Consider the following 21,359-nt stretch of genomic DNA (forward strand, 5'->3'; position numbering starts at 1 on the left):
CGAGCCACTGTTGGGGTCTGCGCCGGGATCGTGATAGAATTGGGTGCTCGTCCGGGATTGTAGCACTCTGCTCTCTCTCAATGTCGGGGGCCAGACTCCACAAAGTGAGCCCCCAATCTTGGCCGAGTGAAACCTCGGCTCACTTCCTCTCCGCGCCCCGCCCCATTGCACATCCCCAGCCCCACCCCGACTTTAGTAGGGATCCTGATCCCCGATTTGCTGACCTCCCACACAGAGTCGCGGGTGCTCCAACACCGCGCGGACTGCAGAGGTGCAAGTGGGCGGCTCACCACCACCCTCTTGCGGGCCAATTCACGATGAAGCCACTGAAGACCCCCCCCCACACAAAAAAAGTAGGCTGGAACGATGCCAGTTCTGCGACAGCACTGACATTTTTTAAAGGGGTTGCCCTTTGAAGGATCCAAGATTGCCTCAAACTACAAGATTCGGAAGGGGTATTGACAGGGTGGATGTGGAGAAGTCGATTCCTCTTGCAGGAGAATCTAGAACTAGGGGGGGTCACTGTATCAAAATAAGAGGTCGCCCATCGAAAACGGAGATGGGGCGAAATCGTTTATCTCAAGAGGGTCGTGAGTCTCTCGAACTCTCCCGGAAAGGCGGTGGAAGCAGAGACTTTGAACATTTTAAGGCAGAGGTGATAGATTGTTGGGGATCCAAGGGCGTGAGAGGTTATCGGAGGGTCGGCGGGATTTGTGGTTGCTATCGGGTCAGCTGTGATATGAAATGATGGAACAGGCTTGAGGGGCCGAATGGCCTTCTGCTGCCCCCATCCCCACCCGACCCTCTAGTCTGGAGCTGGACTCAGTAGGGACCAGGAAAAGCCTTGACCCGTCAATGTGGACGCGGGGGTTCTGGTCACACTGTCCTCACCTGTTCCCTGTTGGTGCTGATAATCCTGTTGTCGTTGTGCTTCCTCAGCTCCCCCGGAGCCTTGGTGGTCGGCAGGGATGTGTGGAATAGGAAGAGCTTCCCCCAGCATTCGGCAGTCTAGCAGGACGAAGGGTGACAGTATCAGGTGGGCAGGCTTCAGTGTGTGTACGTGTGTGTGTGTGTGTACGTGTGTTAAATTGCCCCTTAGCATCCAAAGCTGTGCAGGTTGGGTAGAGTTAGGGTGCTCTTTCAGAGGGTTGGTATGGACTGGAGGGGCCGAACGGCCTCCTTCTGCACTGCCGGCATTCCATGATTCGTGCTCCGAAAGTGATAGGAGAAAGGAAAGTGGCAGGAACACGTCATGAGGCCTGAAAGCAGATCAAGCGTCCAGCCGATTGCTTTCAGAGGCACGAGCTGTTCTCGCCGAGGTGATCGCAGAAGGCAATTGTCACTCAGACCAATCCTACAATGGCCAAGTGGCTGGTTACCCTGTATTGGGCAGGGGAGAGTAAAGTTAGCCAGGACATGAGGGGAGCTCCCTGTTCCCATCAGATCCTCCCATGGAGTCTGTCGCAATGGGTGACAGAAATGTTGGACCATGAATGTTCCTGTCCCTGATTCTGACTGCTCCACCATTGGCAGCCGTACCTCCAGCTGCCGGGGGTCCCAAGCTCTGGAGTACCCTCCAACACCTCTCCACCCTGCGTACCTCGATTCCCTCGTGAAGACGCTCCTGAAAACCAACCTCTTTGACCAAGGCCGTGGCCACCTGCCCTCACCTTGTTTCTGAGGCTTTGCGTTCCCAGTGCTCCTGTGGGATGTTTCATTGCCCTGAAAAAACACTCCGTCAACATCCGTGACGTGGTGAGCGAGAGGAAGGTGGCGCCGCAGATTGCGACATCCCAAAGTTAAAATGCAAATGTGTTACCTTCAGCGCCTCCAGGCCTGCCTGGATGACAGGGCCAAAGACCACCTCCCCCTCGAGACTGTCCGCAAACAACAACGGGATCTTGTCCAGTAAACTGGAACACAAGGAGCAGAGAGAGAATGCGTCAAACTCTTGTGCATCAAAGCCAGTCTACTTAGTACGGTACGCAGAACTTTTTTCATGAATGTAGAGTACCCAATTCTTTTTTTTTTCCAATGAAGGGGCAATTTAGCGCGGCCAATCCACCTACCCTGCACATCTTTTTGGGTTGAGGGGGTGAGACCCACGGTCGATGTGCAAACGCCACACGGGCAGTGACCCGGGGCGGGGATCGAACCCGGGACCTCAGTGCTGCGCAGGACCTGACTATGAGTGGGGACCTGCGTCTCCTCATGCGTTACTGCGTTCTGGGTGGGGGAACCTCCACCCGTGCCGGCCACCGCGCAGCTTCAGTGAGATACCCGCAAACTTTCAGGCCGCCAAGACGTGGTTCGTGGTTGTCCGCCTGCACAGGAGGGGGGGGGCGGCCCTTTGAAAAAGGCCGCCTAATTAATCCCACTCCCTTGTCCTTTCCACGTGAGCCCCAAAGGATTCTCCCCCTTTCAAACACTTATCTCATTCTCTTTTGAAAATTATTGCTGAGGTTGGGTACGGTCTGTAAAGAGCTCGGAACTAATTGTTGGGTGTCAGTGATCCGGCAGGCGGGGGGGCATATTTCATGGTTGCACCAGATACCCATGCGATGTGTAGCAGAGCAAAGCGGCCCACCTTCGGTACAAGGCACCACGGCAGTTAAAGGGCACGAGGCCGAGGGCGGGATTCTCCGTCTGCGGGATCCGCCGCTTCGCCGTCAGCGCACTCACGCCCGCGGGTTTCCCGACGGATTCCATCCTGCTTACCTGTTGATCAGGACACTCGATTCCTTTGGGTTGACCAAAAAGCCATCGAGCAACGGCACGGTGACGTCAGTGATGTCTGTCGCAACCACCATCTGCGGCTGGATCAGCGACTCCTTCACGTTGTAGAAATGGAGCACCCTATCGTAAGTGATGAACCCCACTCTCACCGCCGACTCCTCCACCCCAGGCTCCCTGCCAAGCACAAACCTCCGTTAGATCCCCCAGTCTTCACTCTTCAACAAAGAATTACTCCTCCTGGCCTTGGCGGGAATAGATTAGCGCGGGTTGGGGAATCTGACGGGCTGGAAGGAAAACCCAGTTTAAAGACTTCAATCCCAGTAGAAATCACTCATACTGGCACCAACAATACCAGAGATCCATTTTTAAAAATTATTTCACGGGATGTGGCTGGGCCCAGTGTTTATTTCCCATCCCTAATTGCCCCTTGACAAGGTGAGCTGCCTTCTTGAGCCGCTGCAGTCCGTCTGGTGTTAGGGAGGGAGTGCCAGGATTTTGACCCAGCGACAGTGAAGGAACGGCCGATATATTTCCAAGTCGGGATGGTGAGCGACTCGGAGGGGAACCTCCAGGTGGTGGGGTTCCCGGGTATCTGCTGCCCTTGTCCTTCTAGATGGTAGAGTTTGCGTGTTTGGAAGGTGTTGCCTAAGGAGCCTTGGTGAGTTGCTGCAGTGCATCTTGTAGATCGTACATACGGCTGCCACTGTGCGGCGGTGGTGGAGGGAGTGAATGTTTGTGGATGGGGTGCCGATCAAGCGGGGCTGCTTTGTCCTGGATGGTGTCGAGCTTCTTGAGTGTTGGGAGCTGCACTCATCCAGGCAAGTGGAGAGTATTCCCTCACACTCCTGACTTGTGCCTTGTAGATGGTGGACAGGCTTTGGGGAGTCAGGAGGTGAGTTAGTCTCCGCGGGATTCCCAGCCTCTGACCTGCTCTGGTAGCCACATTTTAAGGTCCAGAAGACCAGTTCGGACAGGTTTACTGATTTTCTTTTTTCCCTTTCTGGGACTACCAAGGGTCGGTTGAAGGAGCCATTTTCAAGTTGACAGCTCAACGTGTTCAATACCTCAAGGGTTCAGTCAGTCACAGTCCAGCTCTTGGATGAGAATACAATGCATCCAAATGTTCTGACGTCACAAAGGTGGGCGAATAACCGCGAGGGAGAGAGAGAGAGGACGTGTAATGGGTTATTGAAGAGCGGCTTGAATATCAGATGGGAAGTGTGAAGTTAGCACCTGCAGAAGCCGATGAGCACAATTTATTTAGCCTCCATAAGGATACACTTTCACGGAGAGAGTGCAATGATAGATCACAAAACTGACTCCTCCCGTGGAGCGGTCTGTCCTGGGAGGAGGCCGATATTCCCCGGAGTTTAGAAAAATGCGAGGCGGGTGTGGTGGTATGTATTAGGGGTCATGTGGGACTGTGAAGCCGTGATGCTATTGGCTGACAGATCCCGGGTCCTGGTTGGCTGTTGACCCCTGGCTCCGCCCTGAAGGCAGAGTATAAGAACCCGTGCTTCTCCCCGCCGCTCCATTCTGTTGCTGAACTGCTGGGAACAAGTCACGCTTAATAAAGCCTCATCGACTTCATCTCTACTCGTCTCTCTCGTAAGTCATTGTGCGCTACAGCGGGTTCATTGAAACGTGCGATTTTCTTCAGGGGCTTGGCAGGGTGCATGGTTTGAGAATGCTTCCCCGAGGTTGGAGAGGTATCGGAGGGTCTCCGGATCAGGAGGGCGGCCATTTTGACTGAGGCATTTCCTCACTCGGAGTTGTGACTCTTTGGAATTCTCATCCCAGATGCTCAGGGTGCTCAGGCCTTGAAACATCGAATCCCTGCAACACAGAGGGAGGCCATTTGGCACATCGAGTCCATACCGACCCTCTGAAAGAGCGCCCTATCCAGACCCACTCTCCCGCCCTATCCCCGTAACTCCACCTAACCTGCACATCTTTGGACACTAAGGGGCAATTTATCATGGCCAATCCACCTAACCTGCACATCTTTGGACTGTGGGAGGAAACCGGAGCACCCGGAGGAAACCCACGCAGACACGGGGGAGAACGTGCAGACTCCGCACAGACAGTGACCCAAGCCGGGAATCGAACCTGGGACCCTGGAGCTGTGAAGCAACTGTGCTAACCACTGTGCCACCGTGCTGCCCACTGTTATTACGTGACAGTCTGGCTGGAGGCTCCACCACCATTGCAATTCGGACGTACTGACGGGTGCCTACCTGGGTAAGTGCTGAACCGCCTTCTTCAGCTCAGCGCAGATCAGACGAAGGAGCCCGCTCCTCACTGCATTGTAGGAAACATCGATCATAAAAATAAATCCCACACGACTCTGGCCTTGATTGTGCTGAGCAGAACACAAGGAGGGGGAGGAATTGCCAAGATTATATTTCCAACAGAAATGGCGGTGAATGCAAGACTGTAGCATAAGAATACCCGATAACGTGGCCTGTAAACCACTCTCTGACACCATTGTCTATAATTATGGCTCAGTCGCCATATTGGCCAATTGTGTTGCTTCAGTGACTTTGTGTGGCGGCTTAGACTATTTTCTAAATGGGAAATGCTTCGGAAATCAGAAGCATAAAGGGACTTGGGAGTCCTTTTTCAAGATTCTCTTCAGGTTAATGTGCAGGTTCAGTCGGCGGTTAGGAAGGCAAATGCAAAGTTAGCATTCATGTCGAGAGGGCTAGAATACAAGAGCAGGGATGTACTTCTGAGGCTGTATAAGGCTCTGGGCAGACCCCATTTGGAGTATTGTGAGCAGTTTTGGGCCCCGTATCTAAGGAAGGAAGTGCTGGCCTTGGAAAGGGTCCAAAGGAGGTTCCCAAGAATGATCCCTGGAATGAAGAGCTTGTCGTATGAGGAGCAGTTGAGGACTCTGGGTCTATCCCTGTTGGAGTTTAGAAGGATGAGGGGGGTTCTTATTGAAGCTTACAGGATACTGCGAGGCCTGGATAGAGTGGACGTGGAGAGGATGTTTCCACTTGTAGGAAAAACTAGAACCTGAGGGCACAGCCTCAGACTGAAGGGACGATCCTTTAAAACAGAGATGAGGAGGAATTTCTTCAGCCAGAGGGTGGTGAATCTGTGGAACTCTTTGCCGCAGAAGGCTGTGGCGGTCAATTCACTGAGTGTCTTTAAGACAGAGATAGATAGGTTCTTGATTAATTAGGGAATCAGGGGTTATGGGGAGAAGGCAGGAGAATGGGGATGAGAAAATATCAGCCATGATTGAATGGCGGAGCAGACTCGATGGGCCGAGTGGCCTAATTCTGCTCCCATGTCACATGGTCTTGGTGAAATTGACGACAACGCGGAAATTGTTGTCCGTGATTCCCTGCTCGTGCTGCAGGTACAAATCCCCCAGATAAAAAATCGATTAGAAATCAATGAATTGACTCAAACCTTCACCTCTTGCACTATTTGTCTCGACGTCAAAGCCTCACTAAGTGAGGTGTAACTGGATTGTTAACAGCATACCGAGGCATAAATAATACTGAACAACCTGACCAGCACTGGGAAACTAGTTTGCTTTTTGTGCAGTGATAGATTTTGAGCCCAGTTTGTGACAGCGGCCCTCACAAACTGATTTGGCGATTGCACAATGTCACGTTGCTGCTTACCTTGCATTCCCCCTCTGACAGCAGGAACTCGTAGGAGCCGCGGGAAAGTTCCGCCCTGGAGGGACGATCTGCTCGCTTCCCACTGTAATCGATGGGGTGAAAGTAGTGGTGTGGAACTGGAGGGCAAAAGACACAGAGAACAGCAAGAGACTGTCATTTGTAACTGCGGGTCGCCCACTGTGAAGCAACAACGTTTTATCATTTGACTGGCATGTTCGCCACTCCTCTAATCCTGGATTTAACGTTGACGAGACTTGGGCGAACCACAATTCCCAAGGCACCAGATCTCAAACCTATTGGTCGGGGCATAGAGTATAAAAACTGGCAAGTCGTGCTGCAGTTGTATAGAACCTTGGTACGGCCGCACTTGGAATATTGCGCACAATTCTGGTCGTCACACTACCAGAAGGATGTGGAGGCTTTGGAGAGGGTGCAGAGGAGGTTTACCAGGATGTTGCCTGGTCTGGAGGGTGTCAGCTATGTGGAGAGGCTGAATAGACTCGGACTGTTTTCATTAGAAAGACGGAGGTTGAGGGGTGACCTGATAGAGGTCGACAAGATTATGAGGGGCATGGATAGAGTGGATGGGCAGGCACTCTTTCCCAGGGTGGAGGGGTCACTCACCAGGGGCATAGGTTTAAGGTCCGTGGGGCAAAGTTTAGAGGAGATGTGCGAGGCAGGTTTTCTACGCAGAGGGTGGTGAGTGCCTGGAACGCGTTGCCAGGGGAGGTTGTGGAAGCAGATACATTAACGGCGTTCAAAAGGCATCTTGACAAACACATGGATAGGACGGGTATAGAGGGATACGGCACAAGGAAGTGCTGAGGATTTTGGCCAAGGTTGGTATCATGGTCGGCGCAGGCTTGGAGGGCCGAAGGGCCTGTTCCTCTGCTGTATTGTTCTTTGTTCTGTTTGTTCTATCAACTGGGACAGAGGGAAAACGTGCAGGGGACTCCCTCCTGAAGCAGTATATTAATCGGCCTACAAGGCCCGAGGCTTTGTTGGAGCAGGTGTTGAGTTATGGAATAGGCCGGGTGCATGACCTTAATGGCAGCGCAGACCAATATATAGCATTGCTGCAAAGAGAGGCATGCTGGCAAAGCTTTTCATCTGGTACTTAACAGGACAAATGCAAAAATTCCAAATTTCAAACTCCCAGAACAATTTACACCGCATGAGAATAGGGTGATGATTTGTTGGCAAATCCACTCCAATTGAAGCATTGCCATGGTGAATGCACCAGGAATCTATCGTTTCCGCCCCCCCCCCCCCCCCCCCCCTCCCCACGCTCTTGTTCAATTCAAGAAAGGCCCAATGCCTGGACAGGTTAGTTTTGCCTGCAGCCGACAGTTACCTGCCCGTGAATAGACATAGCTCCTACCAGGTGTAAATGTTGTGAGTCTGACTGACTGATCGTCTGAAATTGTCTCTTTTTGAATTGAACAAAAATGTGGCGGACAAAGGTTCCCTGGTGCCTTCTCCATGGCAACCAGTCAGCACTGTCTCCTCAACGCAGTATGAATTGTTGTCCCCTTTGAGATTTGGTGTTCGTGCGAATCAGTCCTGATAAGTGCCAGGCGGAAAGCTTTGACAGGATGTTTCGCCTTTCACCAACTGGTGTCTCTCTTCACCAACTGCTCAATATCTGTGACACCAAGGGACGAACTAGTTACGGTTAAGATTCAACTGGCAAAGTGCAGAGTGGTCCTCAAAACCCTGTTGGCGCTGAGCCAGTGGGAGGCTCTTTGTCATGTGACCTTAGCCATCGTCGGGGCAGTAACTATCTCTCGATTCAGTGAAAGCTATTGGGTTTCAGTCCCCCCCCCCACACACCCACCCCGGCCTTGTCGCTCGGTCCCTGTTGAACTCCGATCACTGATGCCCATGAGGAACTCACCCCGTGAAACGGCGTCGCAGAACGGGCATTGGAAACTGTGCCCGTTGTCCAAGAACTGCATCAACGGGCACATGGAAGCGATACATCTCTCACACCGGATAGGGCCCCCTTCTCCATGGTCCACCAGATGTACAGGACCCTGGAAGAGAGAGAATGATGAACTAATTCTAGCCAGCAGCCTGGTCCTCTTCCCGATTAAGTGGGTGACAGGCTGAGAATCCTCAGAACTTTCTTTCGTCAGCCGAGGGAGGTTTGAATGTTCTCAGTGACGCAGCCTCCTCTGCTGGCTGGGAAGGGAATGCCACAGACTCCTGATCCTGGGAGAGAGAAATTCCCCTTATCTCAGTCTCCAGTGGGAGTCACCCCGGCTTTTAAATGGTGTCTCCCAGCTCTACACCCCCCCCCCACAAGGGGTAACTCCCCTTCAGCGTGCACCCAGAATCTTGTCATTCTTCAGAGTCACCTCGCATTATTCTGAAGTTAAAGCTGCACTTTCTCCAGTCTGTCCGAGCTCAGTAACTTGCCCCATGATCAGTTTTGTTACCGGTGTGTGTCTCTGCCTGTTGCACCTGTGTGTGTCTGCGAGTGTGTATGCAAGGGTGTGTGTGGGTATGCGAGTGTGTGTGTGTGTATGCGAGTGTGTGTGTGGGTATGCAAGTGTGTGTGTGTGTGTGTTTTGGGGTATGCGAGTGTGTGTGTGTGGGTATGCGAGTGTGTGTGTGGGTATGCGTGTGTGTGTGCGAGTGCGTATATGCGTGTGTGTGTGCGAGTGCGTATATGCGTGTGTGTGTGTGTATGCGAGTGCGTATATGCGTGTGTGTGTATGCGAGTGCGTATATGTGTGGGTATGCGAGTGTGTGTGTGGGTATGCGAGTGTGTGTGTGTGTGTTTTGGGGTATGCGAGTGTGTGTGTGTGGGTATGCAAGTATGTGTGTGTGTGTTTTGGGGTATGCGAGTGTGTGTGTGTGGGTATGCGAGTGTGTGTGTGGGTATGCGAGTGTGTGTGTGTGGGTATGCAAGTGCGTGTGTGTGTGCGAGTGCGTATATGCATGTGTGTGTGCGCGAGTGCGTATATGCGTGTGTGTGTATGCGAGTGCGTATGTGTGTGAGCATGTGCACAAGTGTGTGCATGTGTGACTATTCAACACTCTGGAAGCTGACAAACCGTACAGTACTTCTTACATGTTGTCTCCTGCTAGGGAATTTTTCTCGTTGAGTGCATTGACCAGGGGAATGTTTCCTGTCATACCAGCCACCCTCCTGTGTCCATGGAACAGTGAGTTTCTGTAAGTGAGGCCGGGGCGATCTGTCACTCCCTCACCGCCAATAGGTAAACACCATGGTTTATGTTGCTCATTCTGTCGAGCCCTGGGCTACTTTGGCAGAGAACACGTTCCTCTCATACGTGGCAGTTTGTGAATCGGAATTGTTTTGGCTTGTGAATGAATGTCGGAAATTGATAGTTATTATATTTTCCATTTTGTTGTAGTCATGTTATTAAAAACCCTGGATTCAAATAGTCAGTATGTCTACGAAAGCTGTAATTAAGGGGTTGTAAAGGTGAGGAAATTGTTGATTTTAACCATCTACTTGTTTATATATAGATGACGAATGGAATATTGTTTATGTTTGGAAGGTTCCCTGGGTGTAGGTAATTTGAGTGCTTGTGTATAGTCCTTGCTAAGCAGCTCATGGGATATCCCAGTGGGAGGAGACTGGAGAATGCCTTGTGCTTAGGATACAGATGATGTCATTGATCGGAGGAGCCAGGTGTGTCTGCAATTTGGCAGTCTGTTCTAAGATTTTAAGTTGAACAGCAGTTTGCCACAGGATTTTAATCTGACAAGTCAGAAAGATTTTCCAGTTGTTCCTACAAGGGTCTCCCTCTCTCCAAAGGTCTGCACAGAGAAGCAAGTAACCCTGATTGTTAACTTTATTTCTAAGTGGTATTTGAACTTTTTGGGGTGCTTAATTGGAATATATAGTGGCAGGTCGAGATAGGGAATTAAAGTTATTTTCCCCTTATATTTAAGAACTGTTTTAACTGTCAATTGGAAAGCTATTATTGTGTTGCCAATATGATTGATTCTGTGTTTAAAGTAACGTTTATTTTAACATAAAAGATACCGATGATCAGTGTTATCAGTCCTGTGGTTCAGAGGTCTTCCCTCAGTCTTACAAATTGCAGACATTCATGCCACACCATTCGACATTGGAGCAGAATTCGGCCACTCGGCCCATCGAGTCTGCTCCGCCATTCAATCATGGCTGATATTTTTCATCCCCATTCTCCTGCCTTCTCCCCATAACCCCTGATCCCCTTATTAATCAAGAACCTATCTATCTCTGTCTTAAACACACTCAGTGATTTGGCCTCCACAGCCTTCTGCGGCAAAGAGTTCCACAGATTCACCACCCTCTGGCTGAAGAAATTCCTCCTCGCCAGGCAGCATGGTGGCACAGTGGTTAGCACTGCTGCCTCGCAGCTCCAGTGACCCGGGTTCAATTCTGGCCTTGGGTGACTGTCCGTGTGCAGTTTGCACGTCCTCCCCGGTGTCTGTGTGGGTTTCCTCCGGGTGCTCCAGTTTCCTCCCACAGTCCAAAGATGTGCAGGATTGGCCTTGCTAAATTGCCCCAGAGTTGAGTCCTCAACTGCTTCTCCTGTGACCCACAAGTCTAGTTAATGAACATCTCCAATGCGAGAGAATCTAACCGTCGCCCCTTGACATTGAATGGCATTACCATCGCTGAATCCCCCACATCCTGGGGGTTACCATTGACCAGAAACTGAACTGGACCCAGCCATATAAATACTGTGGCTACCAGAGCAGGTCAGAGGCTGGGAATCCTGCGGAGAGTAACTCACCTCCTGACTCCCCAAAACCTGTCCACCATCTACAAGGCACAAGTCAGGAGTGTGATGGAATACTCTCCACTTGCCTGGATGAGTGCAGCTCCCAACGACATTCAAGAAGCTCGACACCATCCAGGACAAAGCAGCCCCGCGTGATCGGCACCCCATCCACCAACACTCACTCCCTCCACCACCGACGCACAGTGGCAGCCGTGTGTACCATCAATAAAATAATAATAATTGCTTATTGTCACAAGTAGGCCTCAATGAAGTTACTGTAAAAAGCCCCTAGTCGCCACATTCCGGCGCCTGTTCAGGGAGGCCGGTACGGGAATTGAACCTGCGCTGCTGGCCTTGTTCTGCATTACAAGCCAGCTGTTTAGCCCACTGTGCAAAACCAGTCCCAGGTGCACTGCAGTGACTCACCAAGGCTCCTTCGACAGCACCTTCAGAACCCCTCTACCATCTCGAAGGACAAGAGCAGCAGATACCCCACCACCTGGAGTTTCCCCTCCAAGTCACTCACTGACTTGGAAATATATCGGCCGTTCCTTCACTGTTGCTGGGGCAACATCCCAGAATTCCCTCCCTAACAGCACTGTGGGTGTACCTACACCACAGGGACTGCAGCGGCTCAAGAAGGCGGCTCACCACCACCTTCTCAAGGGGCAATTAGGGATGGGCAAGAAATGCTGGACTGGCCAGCGAAGCCCACTGCAGGTAAAAATGAATTTAAAAACTGTTGGGATTCGCGACCAAAATAAGCTGGAAATAAAGTGTTGAGTATCAGATATCCAGTTTGAGTCATCAGAATGGCTTGTCCGTTTTTTTTTTAACCAGCCTGCAAATTGAGAAGAAGGATGTTCAAGCAACCCCAAGGCTCCAACAAGGCGAGATGGAAGGTGATGGAAAGAATCCTCACCTCTTCCTCTGGTAGTGTAGCGAGTGGTTTCACAATGGCGGCCAGGGGAAGATGGGATAGCTGAGCCATCTCCTGAGAACAAGGGAAGGCGTATGTTGTGCAGCGGACGAACCTGGGGCTTGCAATACCTGGAACATGAGAGGAAATAGTTTTTTTTTTTAACATAGAATTTACAGTGCAGAAGGAGGCCATTCGGCCCATCTAGTCTGCACCGGCTCTTGGAAAGAGCACCCCACCCAAGTCCACACCTCCACCCTATCCCCATAACCCAGTAACCCCACCCAGCACTAAGGGCAATTTTGGACACGAAGGGCAATTGATCATTGGCCAATCCACCTAACCTGCACATCTTTGGACTGTGGGAGGAAACCGGAGCACCCGGAGGAAACCCATGCAGACACGGGGAGAACATGCAGACTCCGTACAGATAGTGACCCAGTGGGGAATCGAACCTGGGACCCTGGAGCTGTGAAGCAATTGTGCTAACCACCATGCTACCGTGCTGCCCTGGTCAGGAGCATGAGGCCGGAGAATTCCTCCCAGGATTTCTGACAGTACAGAATCCCCTCGGTGCGTGTCAAGTACCGCAAACCCAGCAACTCAAAAACTGTCCCTGTCTTAAAAGAAAAACAGAATGTATTACACCCCTACCACCCACCCACAGAGCGCCAGCGAACTTTGACCCCGGCCAACCCAGGGCAGATGCAAAAAAATGGACTCGCCCAGGAAGAGCGAAGAACTCTTTCAGAATTCATTCAGTGAGATCGAGCATTTAGTGACGCCTTGTACTTGAGATCAGATGTGCCTCTTCTCGCTACAGTGCAGGGGGAGCTACTGGGTTTTGAGGCCACATCGAAGGCCGCAGATTGAAGTTCAAATATTGCATTTGATTCCCAGAATCCTTTAGGATCCCTGGGCACCGGGTTACCTCACTATAGCTGATCCAAGTCGGTTCACAGAGAGTTATTGAAGACAACCTTGCGGGAAGAAAAGACCAATAGTTTTCAGATACGACTATCGTTTGATCTTTTCTCTCTTTAAACAGGGACGTGGGGGGGGGAGGTATCCAATGAGCGAAAAGCAGCGGGGGGGGCCGAGGTGGGGTGTTCGCTCAGAGAGCCGGTGCAGACTCGATGGGCCGAATGGCCTCCTCCTGCCATTGTAGGCGGGATGTGATAGCGCTGGAAAGGGTGCAGAGGAGATGTACTGAGATGTTCCCTGGGCTGGAGAGTTTTAGTTATGAAGAGAGATTGGATAAACTTGGATTGTTTTTCTTGGAGCAGAGGAAAGGGGGGGGTGGTGAGCATGATTGAGATGCATAAAATAATGGGGGGCATTGATAGAGTAGACAGGAAGAAACCTTTCCCCTTGGTGGAGGAATCATTGACCAGGGGGCAGAGACGACTGATGTACTGGCACTGGAGGGTGTGCAGAGGAGATCACTGGGTTAATCCCAGAGTTGAGGAGGTTGGATTACGAGGAGAGGTTGAGGAGACTGGGACTGTACTCGTTGGAATTTAGAAGGATGAGGGGGCATCTTATAGAAACATATAAGATTATGAAGGGAATAGTTAGGATAGATGCGGGCAGGTTGTTTCCACTGGCGGGTGAAAGCAGAACTAGGGGGCATAGCCTCAAAATAAGGGGAAGTAGATTTAGGACTGAGTTTCGGAGGAACTTCTTCACCCAAAGGGGTGTGAATCTATGGAATTCCCTGCCCAGTGAAGCAGTTGAGGTTCCTTCATTAAATGTTTTTAAGATAAAGATAGATAGCTTTTTGAAGAATAAAGGGATTAAGGGTTATGGTGTTCGGGTCAGAAAAGAGTAGGAACAGCCCGAGAAGTGCCTCCGATCCTGCTCTGGCGTTCAATACGATTTTCTGATCTTCCACCTCATCGCCAGCTTACTGCCCCATTTCTGTCTCTATATTTCCTGATTCCCGGGCTTTCTGCCTTGTCCTATTTACCTTGATCGTCCACGGTGAAATGCGTTGTGGTCAGCGGGGGTACTTGCCCTCTCAAGTCCGTGCGGAATAGCTGGGATTCCCACCACATCTTGTCCTCCTCTGCCGCTTGAACCTTAAACAAAAAGAGCAGCGGGATCTAAGCTCGTCACCGCCTCGGGAAAACCAGGCACGGACTCCCGAAACGTCCGGAACGGGTAGTAACTCGGCCAACATTCCACCCAGCCTTCATCTTTTAGCCATCCACTGATGGGATCCACTCTTACCATAGGTCAAAGCCATACTTTAAGGAATGTCCAGCTACTTGCCCTAGCAAAAGAAGATCGAGGAGCACGATTAACATCCGGTTAACCCTGATGCCCATTGCCAGTTGCCAGGACGTTGAAGGTCACATTGAACCACGTTGGTCCATTCCCTGAGTCAACGACGTGGATTTGAACTTCAGCCGAGTTGTCATCGGGGTAAATCTCCCGCCTGCCCTTGTGAGGTTAAGACCTGGAGGAATCTGAATTGGCGGCAGCTCCCAAGGCCTCCCCGTGGGACCCAGCTTGCACATTCTGCAGTGTCATTGCTGGCGATGGCAGGGTCAGCTTGCTGAGTTATGACCAGTCTCCTCCACCACGGACAAGAGGCATTTGGGGGGAAACGCCAGAACCCGGGCTCTCATCTCCAAGTCTGACCACCCAATTGATGCATTCCCCACTTCTGACATCTACTACTGCAACAAAACTGTTCACGTTGCAAAATAGTGGGGGGGGGGGGGGGGAAATGTTCAACTGCGCACAAGAGGGTGGTTTCCTTGACATTTGCGTTTGCGAGAGGCCTCACAGTGCCAGGGTCCCAGGTTCAATTCCCGGCTTGGGTCACTGTCTGTGTGGAGTCTGCACGTTCTCCCCGTGTCTGCGTGGGTTTCCTCCGGGTGCTCCGGTTTCCTCCCACAGTCCAAAGATGCGCAAGTTAGGCGGATTGGCCGTGCTAAATTGTCCCTTCGTGTCTAAAGAAGTGCAGGTTCGGAGGGGTTACGGGGATAGGGTAGGGGAGTGGGCCTAGGCAGGCTGCTCTTTCAGAGGGGCGGTGCAGACTGGATGGGCCGAACGGCCTCTTTCTGCCTGTCGGGATTCAGTGATCCTATTCTCCGGTTTTGAAAATCATTGAGATAAAATAGTGCAAAGCTCAAAGAGGTGTAGCTCTCGATTAACCCTCGCTGTACACTGTGCTGCTGGCAGACGTGGTCAGTGTCCGCAGCCTGCTCTTTGTATGGAGCTGGGTACAGTTGGCACTGCCCGTCCTGTTCACTGGATTCCTGCCTGATTCCTGAAGCCAGAATTGTGAAGGCCTGGTGCTATTTAAAGGCAGCATGCACCTCTTCAAGGGAAAGTGACTGACTTGGACACTGAATTCTGCGCTTTGATGCCTGGCGAAATGGCTGAACATGTGGGAGAGTGTGAACTACAGTTTTCACGCATCCCCTTCCTCCCCCACCGACGCACAGGGGCAGCCGTGTGTCCCATCTACAAGATGCACTGCAGCAACTCGCCAAGGCTCCTTCGACAACATTCCAAACCCACGGCCTCTACCATCTAGAAGGCAGCAGATACCTGGGAACCCCACCACCTGGAGGTTCCCCTCCAAGTCGCTCACCACCCCGACTTGGAAATATATCGGCCGTTCCTTCACTGTCGCTGGGGCAAAATCCTGGAACTCCCTCCCTAACAGCACAGTGGGTGTACCTACACCGCACGGGACTGCAGCGGCTCAAGAAGGCGGCTCACCCCCCACCTTCTCAAGGGGCAGTTAGGGATGGGGAATAAATGCTGGACTAGCCAGCGACACCCACATCTCTTGAACGAAAACGTTTTTGAATATGTTTCCCCCCCGCCCCCCCCAATTAAGGGCCACTTTAGCGCGGCCAATCCCCCTACCCTGCACATCTTTTCGGGTTGTGGGGGCGGGACCCACGCAGACACGGGGGAGAATGTCCACACGGACAGTGACCCTGGGCCGGGATCGAACCCGAGTCCTCGGCACCGTGAGGCAGCAGTGCTAACCACTGTGCCGCCCTGCGGAATACACTTGTAACAGGCTTTCCGATCAGGAAAGGTGTACTTACCGGGTTGGGAATTAAATCCGGATTGATCCCATCTCCTGAGTCCTCGAGCGATCCAACCTTTGGCCCCTTTGCAATGAAACACAGAAATAGTTCAGGAATGGCCAGGTCAGACAGCGATACATCCTGTTTGCAAGGATCTTTGCGACGGTCAAGCCTGCAATTCATGAGCGAGAGGGGGCGGGTTTAAAGGGTGTTTAGCTCTGTTGGGTGGACGGCTGGTTGATGATGCAGAGCGAGGCCAGCATCGCGGGTTCAATCCCCGTACCTGCTGAGGTTATCCATGAAGGCTCCCCCTCCTTCTCAACCTCGCTCCTCGCCTGAGGTGTGGTGATCCTCAGGTTAAACCACCACCAATCAGCTCTCCACCCCCCCCCCTTCCCCCCCTCAAAGGGGAAAGCAGCCTATGGTCATCTGGGACTGTGGCGACTGCCACGTTCGGTGTCCTGGCCGAAGTGAATGATGAACTACAGAACATCTAGTTTAAATAATTTATTGTGAAACAACTGTGCGATAAAGATAACGAGGATAAATAAACTACGAACACTAATTAACTATTGTAGAGCTACTGCAAAATACGTCTGTCCTCCAACACAGCCTACTCCCAGCTCCCCAGCCACAGGGTCACGTGGGTGGTATACACTGCCACCTAGTGGTCAGAGCATAACATTGCGTACAGAATTGCTTTCCGGATATCATCACCGCGATTTTACCTGACATGAGAGAGAGGGAATCTACCAGTTGGTTCCAGATATCATCAAGTTTCAGGTTTGGATCGTGGGAACACAACCCTCTCGAGATTCATGCCCCCGAGGCCTGATAAATCCTCTGCCCGTCCCAATCCCTGGGTGATGTTGGCATTGATTAATTCCCAGTGGCCGTGATAACATAAGAACAATTTAGGTAGCTGTTTGGAAGGGTTTGCAGCGATCGGCTCTGCTGGCTCTCCATAGGTTGACTTACTTGTGCGCCTGAGGCTTCAGGACCAGAATGAATGTTCTCCTGCCCGACTCCTGGGTGCAAAGAGCAGCAGAGTGTGTTTGGGGTTTTAATGGCTGAGGATCACAGAACGAGATAACAAAGAGTCACTTTGGCGGTGCGGATACTCATTGAAATGGGAACCTTTTGCCGAAGGTGATCGAAGACTTACCGTCCGGTTGTGGTGGGTACGGGTGGTGAATTGGCCGGAAGGCTGAACTCTGTTGCTGCTTGCATAGCGACGGACAAGGCCGGGTGGAGTTAGACATGGGAGCCAGACTGTTGTGCGAGTGGGCGGGGCTCGGAAGAGCGCTGGGACAGTACAGGGGCCAAGTACTTGGTGTCCCATCGTAATCACGAGAAGTAGCCACGATGCCCAAACTGGAAGGCCCCAAACCTGACCAGCTGACTGCGCCTGGAAGAGCTGGAGGCTGACCTCCTGCAAAAGAAAAGCAGTGGGATTGGATGGAGATTTAACCCGGAGAGTTCAAATCACGTTTATCAATAGCGATGGCTCTTTCTTGGTGAGTGTTGGCCTCCAAACTCAACTGAATGTCGGTCTACTCATCCCTGGTGACATCGACTGAGTTTGTGTCTAGTCTTGATTGAAGAACTGCATAACACAAATTTAATTTCAGCTAAGTCCCAGTGCAGATGTCTGGTGCCACGTCCGACCTGAATGGACGTTCCAAACATACACGCACTTATCCACAGCATGTCACAGACTTGACTCTTGACTTTAACCGTATTGCTCATTATTTTGGAGTCTCAAGAATGTCAATCATGTTTGTGTTACTGCTGGCCCCCAATACTTCCCCTTGCGTAGTGACTGAACAAAATGGCTGACATCTCCCTGTCATACTCCCCTTGTGGAGAGGCTGAACAAAATGGCTGACATCTCCCTGTCATACTCCCCTTGTGGAGAGGCTGAACAAAATGGCTGACATCTCCCTGTCATACTCCCCTTGTGGAGAGACTGAACAAAATGGCTGACATCTCTCTGTAATACTCCCCTTGTGTAGGGACTGAACAAAATGGCTGACATCGCACTGTAATACTCCCCTTGTGTCAGGACTGAACAAAATGGCTGACATCTCCCTGCAATACTCCCCTTGTGGAGGGACTGAACAAAATGGCTGACATCTCCCTGTAATACTCCCCTTGTGGAGAGACTGAACAAAATGGCTGACATCTCCCTGTAATACTCCCCTTGTGTCAGGACTGAACAAAATGGTTGAAAACTCCCTGTCATACTCCCCTTGTGGAGAGACTGAACAAAATGGCTGACATCTCTCTGTAATACTCCCCTTGTGTCAGGACTGAACAAAATGGCTGACATCTCCCTGCAATACTCCCCTTGTGGAGGGACTGAACAAAGTGGCTGACATCTCCCTGTAATACTCCCCTTGTGGAGGGACTGAACAAAATGGCTGACATCTCCCTGTAATACTCCCCTTGTGGAGAGACTGAACAAAATGGCTGAAAACTCCCTGTCATACTCCCCTTGTGGAGAGACTGAACAAAATGGCTGACATCTCTCTGTAATACTCCCCTTGTGTCAGGACTGAACAAAATGGCTGACATCTCCCTGCAATACTCCCCTTGTGGAGGGACTGAACAAAGTGGCTGACATCTCCCTGTAATACTCCCCTTGTGGAGGGACTGAACAAAATGGCTGACATCTCCCTGTAATACTCCCCTTGTGGAGAGACTGAACAAAATGGCTGACATCTCCCTGTAATACTCCCCTTGTGGAGAGACTGAACAAAATGGCTGACTTCTCCCTGTAATACTCCCCTTGTGTCAGGACTGAACAAAATGGTTGAAAACTCCCTGTCATACTCCCCTTGTGTAGGGACTGAACAAAATGGCTGACATCTCCCTGTAATACTCCCCTTGTGTCAGGACTGAACAAAATGGCTGACATCTCCCTGCAATACTCCCCTTGTGGAGGGACTGAACAAAATGGCTGACATCTCCCTGTAATACTCCCCTTGTGGAGGGACTGAACAAAATGGCTGACATCTCCCTGTAATACTCCCCTTGTGGAGAGACTGAACAAAATGGCTGACATCTCCCTGTCATACTCCCCTTGTGGAGAGACTGAACAAAATGGCTGACATCTCCCTGTAATACTCCCCTTGTGGAGAGACTGAACAAAATGGCTGACAATTCCCTGTCAGACTCTCCTTTGTGTCAGGACTGAAGAAAATGGCCGACAATTCCCTGTGCGACTCTCCTTTGTGTAGAGACTGAACAAAATGGCTGACAATTCACGTTTGAAATAACAGTGGGGCTGATAACCCTCAGCATGCACGTGGTACAGCGATGTCAGGTGAGGGAATGATGAGCCGTTAAACTCACGTGTAATGTGGAGACCCCCCAGAACTGTTCACAGGTCTGCAAGTGGGCTTTGAAGGGAGGCTTTGTGTGAGATTAACATCGCTTCTGTGAAATTCTCAAAATGAATCCCCGTGTTGTGGGAGTTTCTTCCTTAAACAGCCGAGTTAACCTGCATCACCACTTTTCCTGATGACTACCTGAACCTCAGTTTGCTCCTCTAACCCACTCCAACACTTGTATTTCAAGGAGTGTGCAGCTTCTTTCTCTCACGCTGAAGGGCGTTTGCCCGTTCCGCAAGCTCCCTCTCCCTTCTCATGACCTCCTTCAGATTCACCACAGCCTCTAAAATTCGACAGGATCGGCAGCGTCGGGGTCATGTTAACGCCCGGCATTTCCAGACTGTCAATGAACTGTCTCCCCCCAACATTGTCTCGGGACTTTCCTTGGTCTGCCATGAAGATTGAGGGGGCTGGAGTGGCAATGGGCCTGGGGTTGAGGAGAGGTGGTTGACTGGGGCGGGGAGGTTACAGCTTCAAGCTAGACGCCTCAAAATGGCACCTTTGAAAAATGAGACCAGGATTGGCCGAACCTTGATGAGGGAAATAGCTCTCCTACCATCTAGCTGGTGGCCGGCCATTTGAAACTTTAGCTAGGTTGTGCTGTCTGTAATTTCCTGGTCCATTCAGCACTGAACAGTTTGATTCTCAGCCTCGAACATGGTCTGTGGTAGGCCCCAGAGCTCATCCATTCACCATCTGTAAAGGGTAAAAACAGGAAGGCAGATTACTACCTGAAAGGTTGTAAATTGGGAGAGGGGAGTGGGCAGCGGGACCTGGGAGTCCTTGTGCACCAGTCGCTGAAGGTAAGCATGCAGGTGCAGCAGGCTGGATTAGCACAGTGGGCTAAACAGCTGGCTTGTAATGGACAAGGTCAGCAGCGCGGGTTCAATTCCCGTACCGGCCTCCCCGACTATGCAACTTCATTGAAGCCAGCTTGTGACAATAAGCGATTATTATTGTAGAAGGCAAATGGTATGTTGGCCTTCATTGCGAGAGGTTTCGAGTATAGAAGCAGGGATGTGTTGCTGCAATTGTACAGGGTGAGGCCACACCTGGAGTAGTGTGTGCAGTTTTGGTCTCCTTCTCTGAGGGAGGATGTTCTTGCTCTCGAGGGAGTGCAGCGAAGGTTCACCAGACTGATTCCAGGGATGGCGGGACTGTCATATGAGGAGAGATTGACTAGGTTGGGATTGTTCTCGCTGGAGTTCAGAAGAACGAGGGGGGGGGGGGGATCTCATAGAGACGTATAAAATTCTAACAGGACTAGACAGGGTCGATGCAGGGAAGATGTTCCCAATGATGGGTGTGCCCAGAACCAGGGGTCACAGCCTGAGGTTTCAGAGTAAACCATTTCGGACAGAGATAAGGAGACATTTCTTCACAAAGAGTGGTGAGCCTGTGGAATTCATTCCCACAGGAAGTAGTTGATGCTAAAACTTTGAATGTATTCAAGAGGCGGCTGGATATTGCACTTGGGGAGAATGGGATCAAAGGCTATGGGGAGGAAGCAGGATTAGGCGATTGAGTTGGATGATCAGCCATGATGGTGATGAATGGCGGAGCAGGCTCGAAGGGCCCAAAGGCCTCCTGCTCCTATCTTCTATGTCTCTCTGTAAAGAAAGCATTTTTACTATTAAGCGACTATCGCAGAGGTACACCCGTCATCCCATAATATTTAAGGCGGTCATCCACACACTTTTGCCTCTACAGATGTTAGCCTATAGTCCTGTAGGTTATAGCACTTGGAGTATAAATCTGAGTATTTTTCATTGATCTCCACTTTCCTATCCATTCTGTCTGGGTCCCTCGAGAACGCTCCAACATGCAATACGATCCCGACCGATCTGATCCTTTCAGCA

At 51.2% G+C, this 21,359-nt stretch overlaps 1 protein-coding gene across 12 annotated transcripts in view; it reads right to left on the bottom strand.

Annotated features, from left to right (window-relative positions):
- Positions 1 to 21,359, bottom strand: part of LOC140396947 (protein transport protein Sec24C-like) — a 44,380-nt gene that overhangs the window by 21,346 nt on the left and 1,675 nt on the right. For 9 of the 12 annotated variants that reach the window (XM_072485900.1, XM_072485905.1, XM_072485901.1 and 6 more), the window contains exons 2-13: positions 20,057 to 20,196; positions 17,271 to 17,537; positions 17,084 to 17,175; positions 16,124 to 16,189; positions 14,017 to 14,128; positions 12,051 to 12,178; positions 8,275 to 8,413; positions 6,378 to 6,493; positions 4,974 to 5,098; positions 2,719 to 2,910; positions 1,820 to 1,913; positions 892 to 1,008 (exon numbers count right to left, since the gene is read on the bottom strand). In XM_072485900.1, coding sequence (XP_072342001.1) covers positions 892 to 1,008; positions 1,820 to 1,913; positions 2,719 to 2,910; positions 4,974 to 5,098; positions 6,378 to 6,493; positions 8,275 to 8,413; positions 12,051 to 12,178; positions 14,017 to 14,128; positions 16,124 to 16,189; positions 17,084 to 17,175; positions 17,271 to 17,537; positions 20,057 to 20,078 — 1,470 coding nt within the window. In that variant the 5' untranslated portion in view covers positions 20,079 to 20,196. The remainder of the gene's footprint in view (positions 1 to 891; positions 1,009 to 1,819; positions 1,914 to 2,718; positions 2,911 to 4,973; positions 5,099 to 6,377; positions 6,494 to 8,274; positions 8,414 to 12,050; positions 12,179 to 14,016; positions 14,129 to 16,123; positions 16,190 to 17,083; positions 17,176 to 17,270; positions 17,538 to 20,056; positions 20,197 to 21,359) is intronic. The other 3 variants (XM_072485903.1, XM_072485902.1, XM_072485904.1) reach the window with 2 other exon arrangements.

Source organism: Scyliorhinus torazame, chromosome 20 (assembly GCF_047496885.1).
Source record: "Scyliorhinus torazame isolate Kashiwa2021f chromosome 20, sScyTor2.1, whole genome shotgun sequence".
Lineage (NCBI taxonomy): Eukaryota > Metazoa > Chordata > Chondrichthyes > Carcharhiniformes > Scyliorhinidae > Scyliorhinus > Scyliorhinus torazame.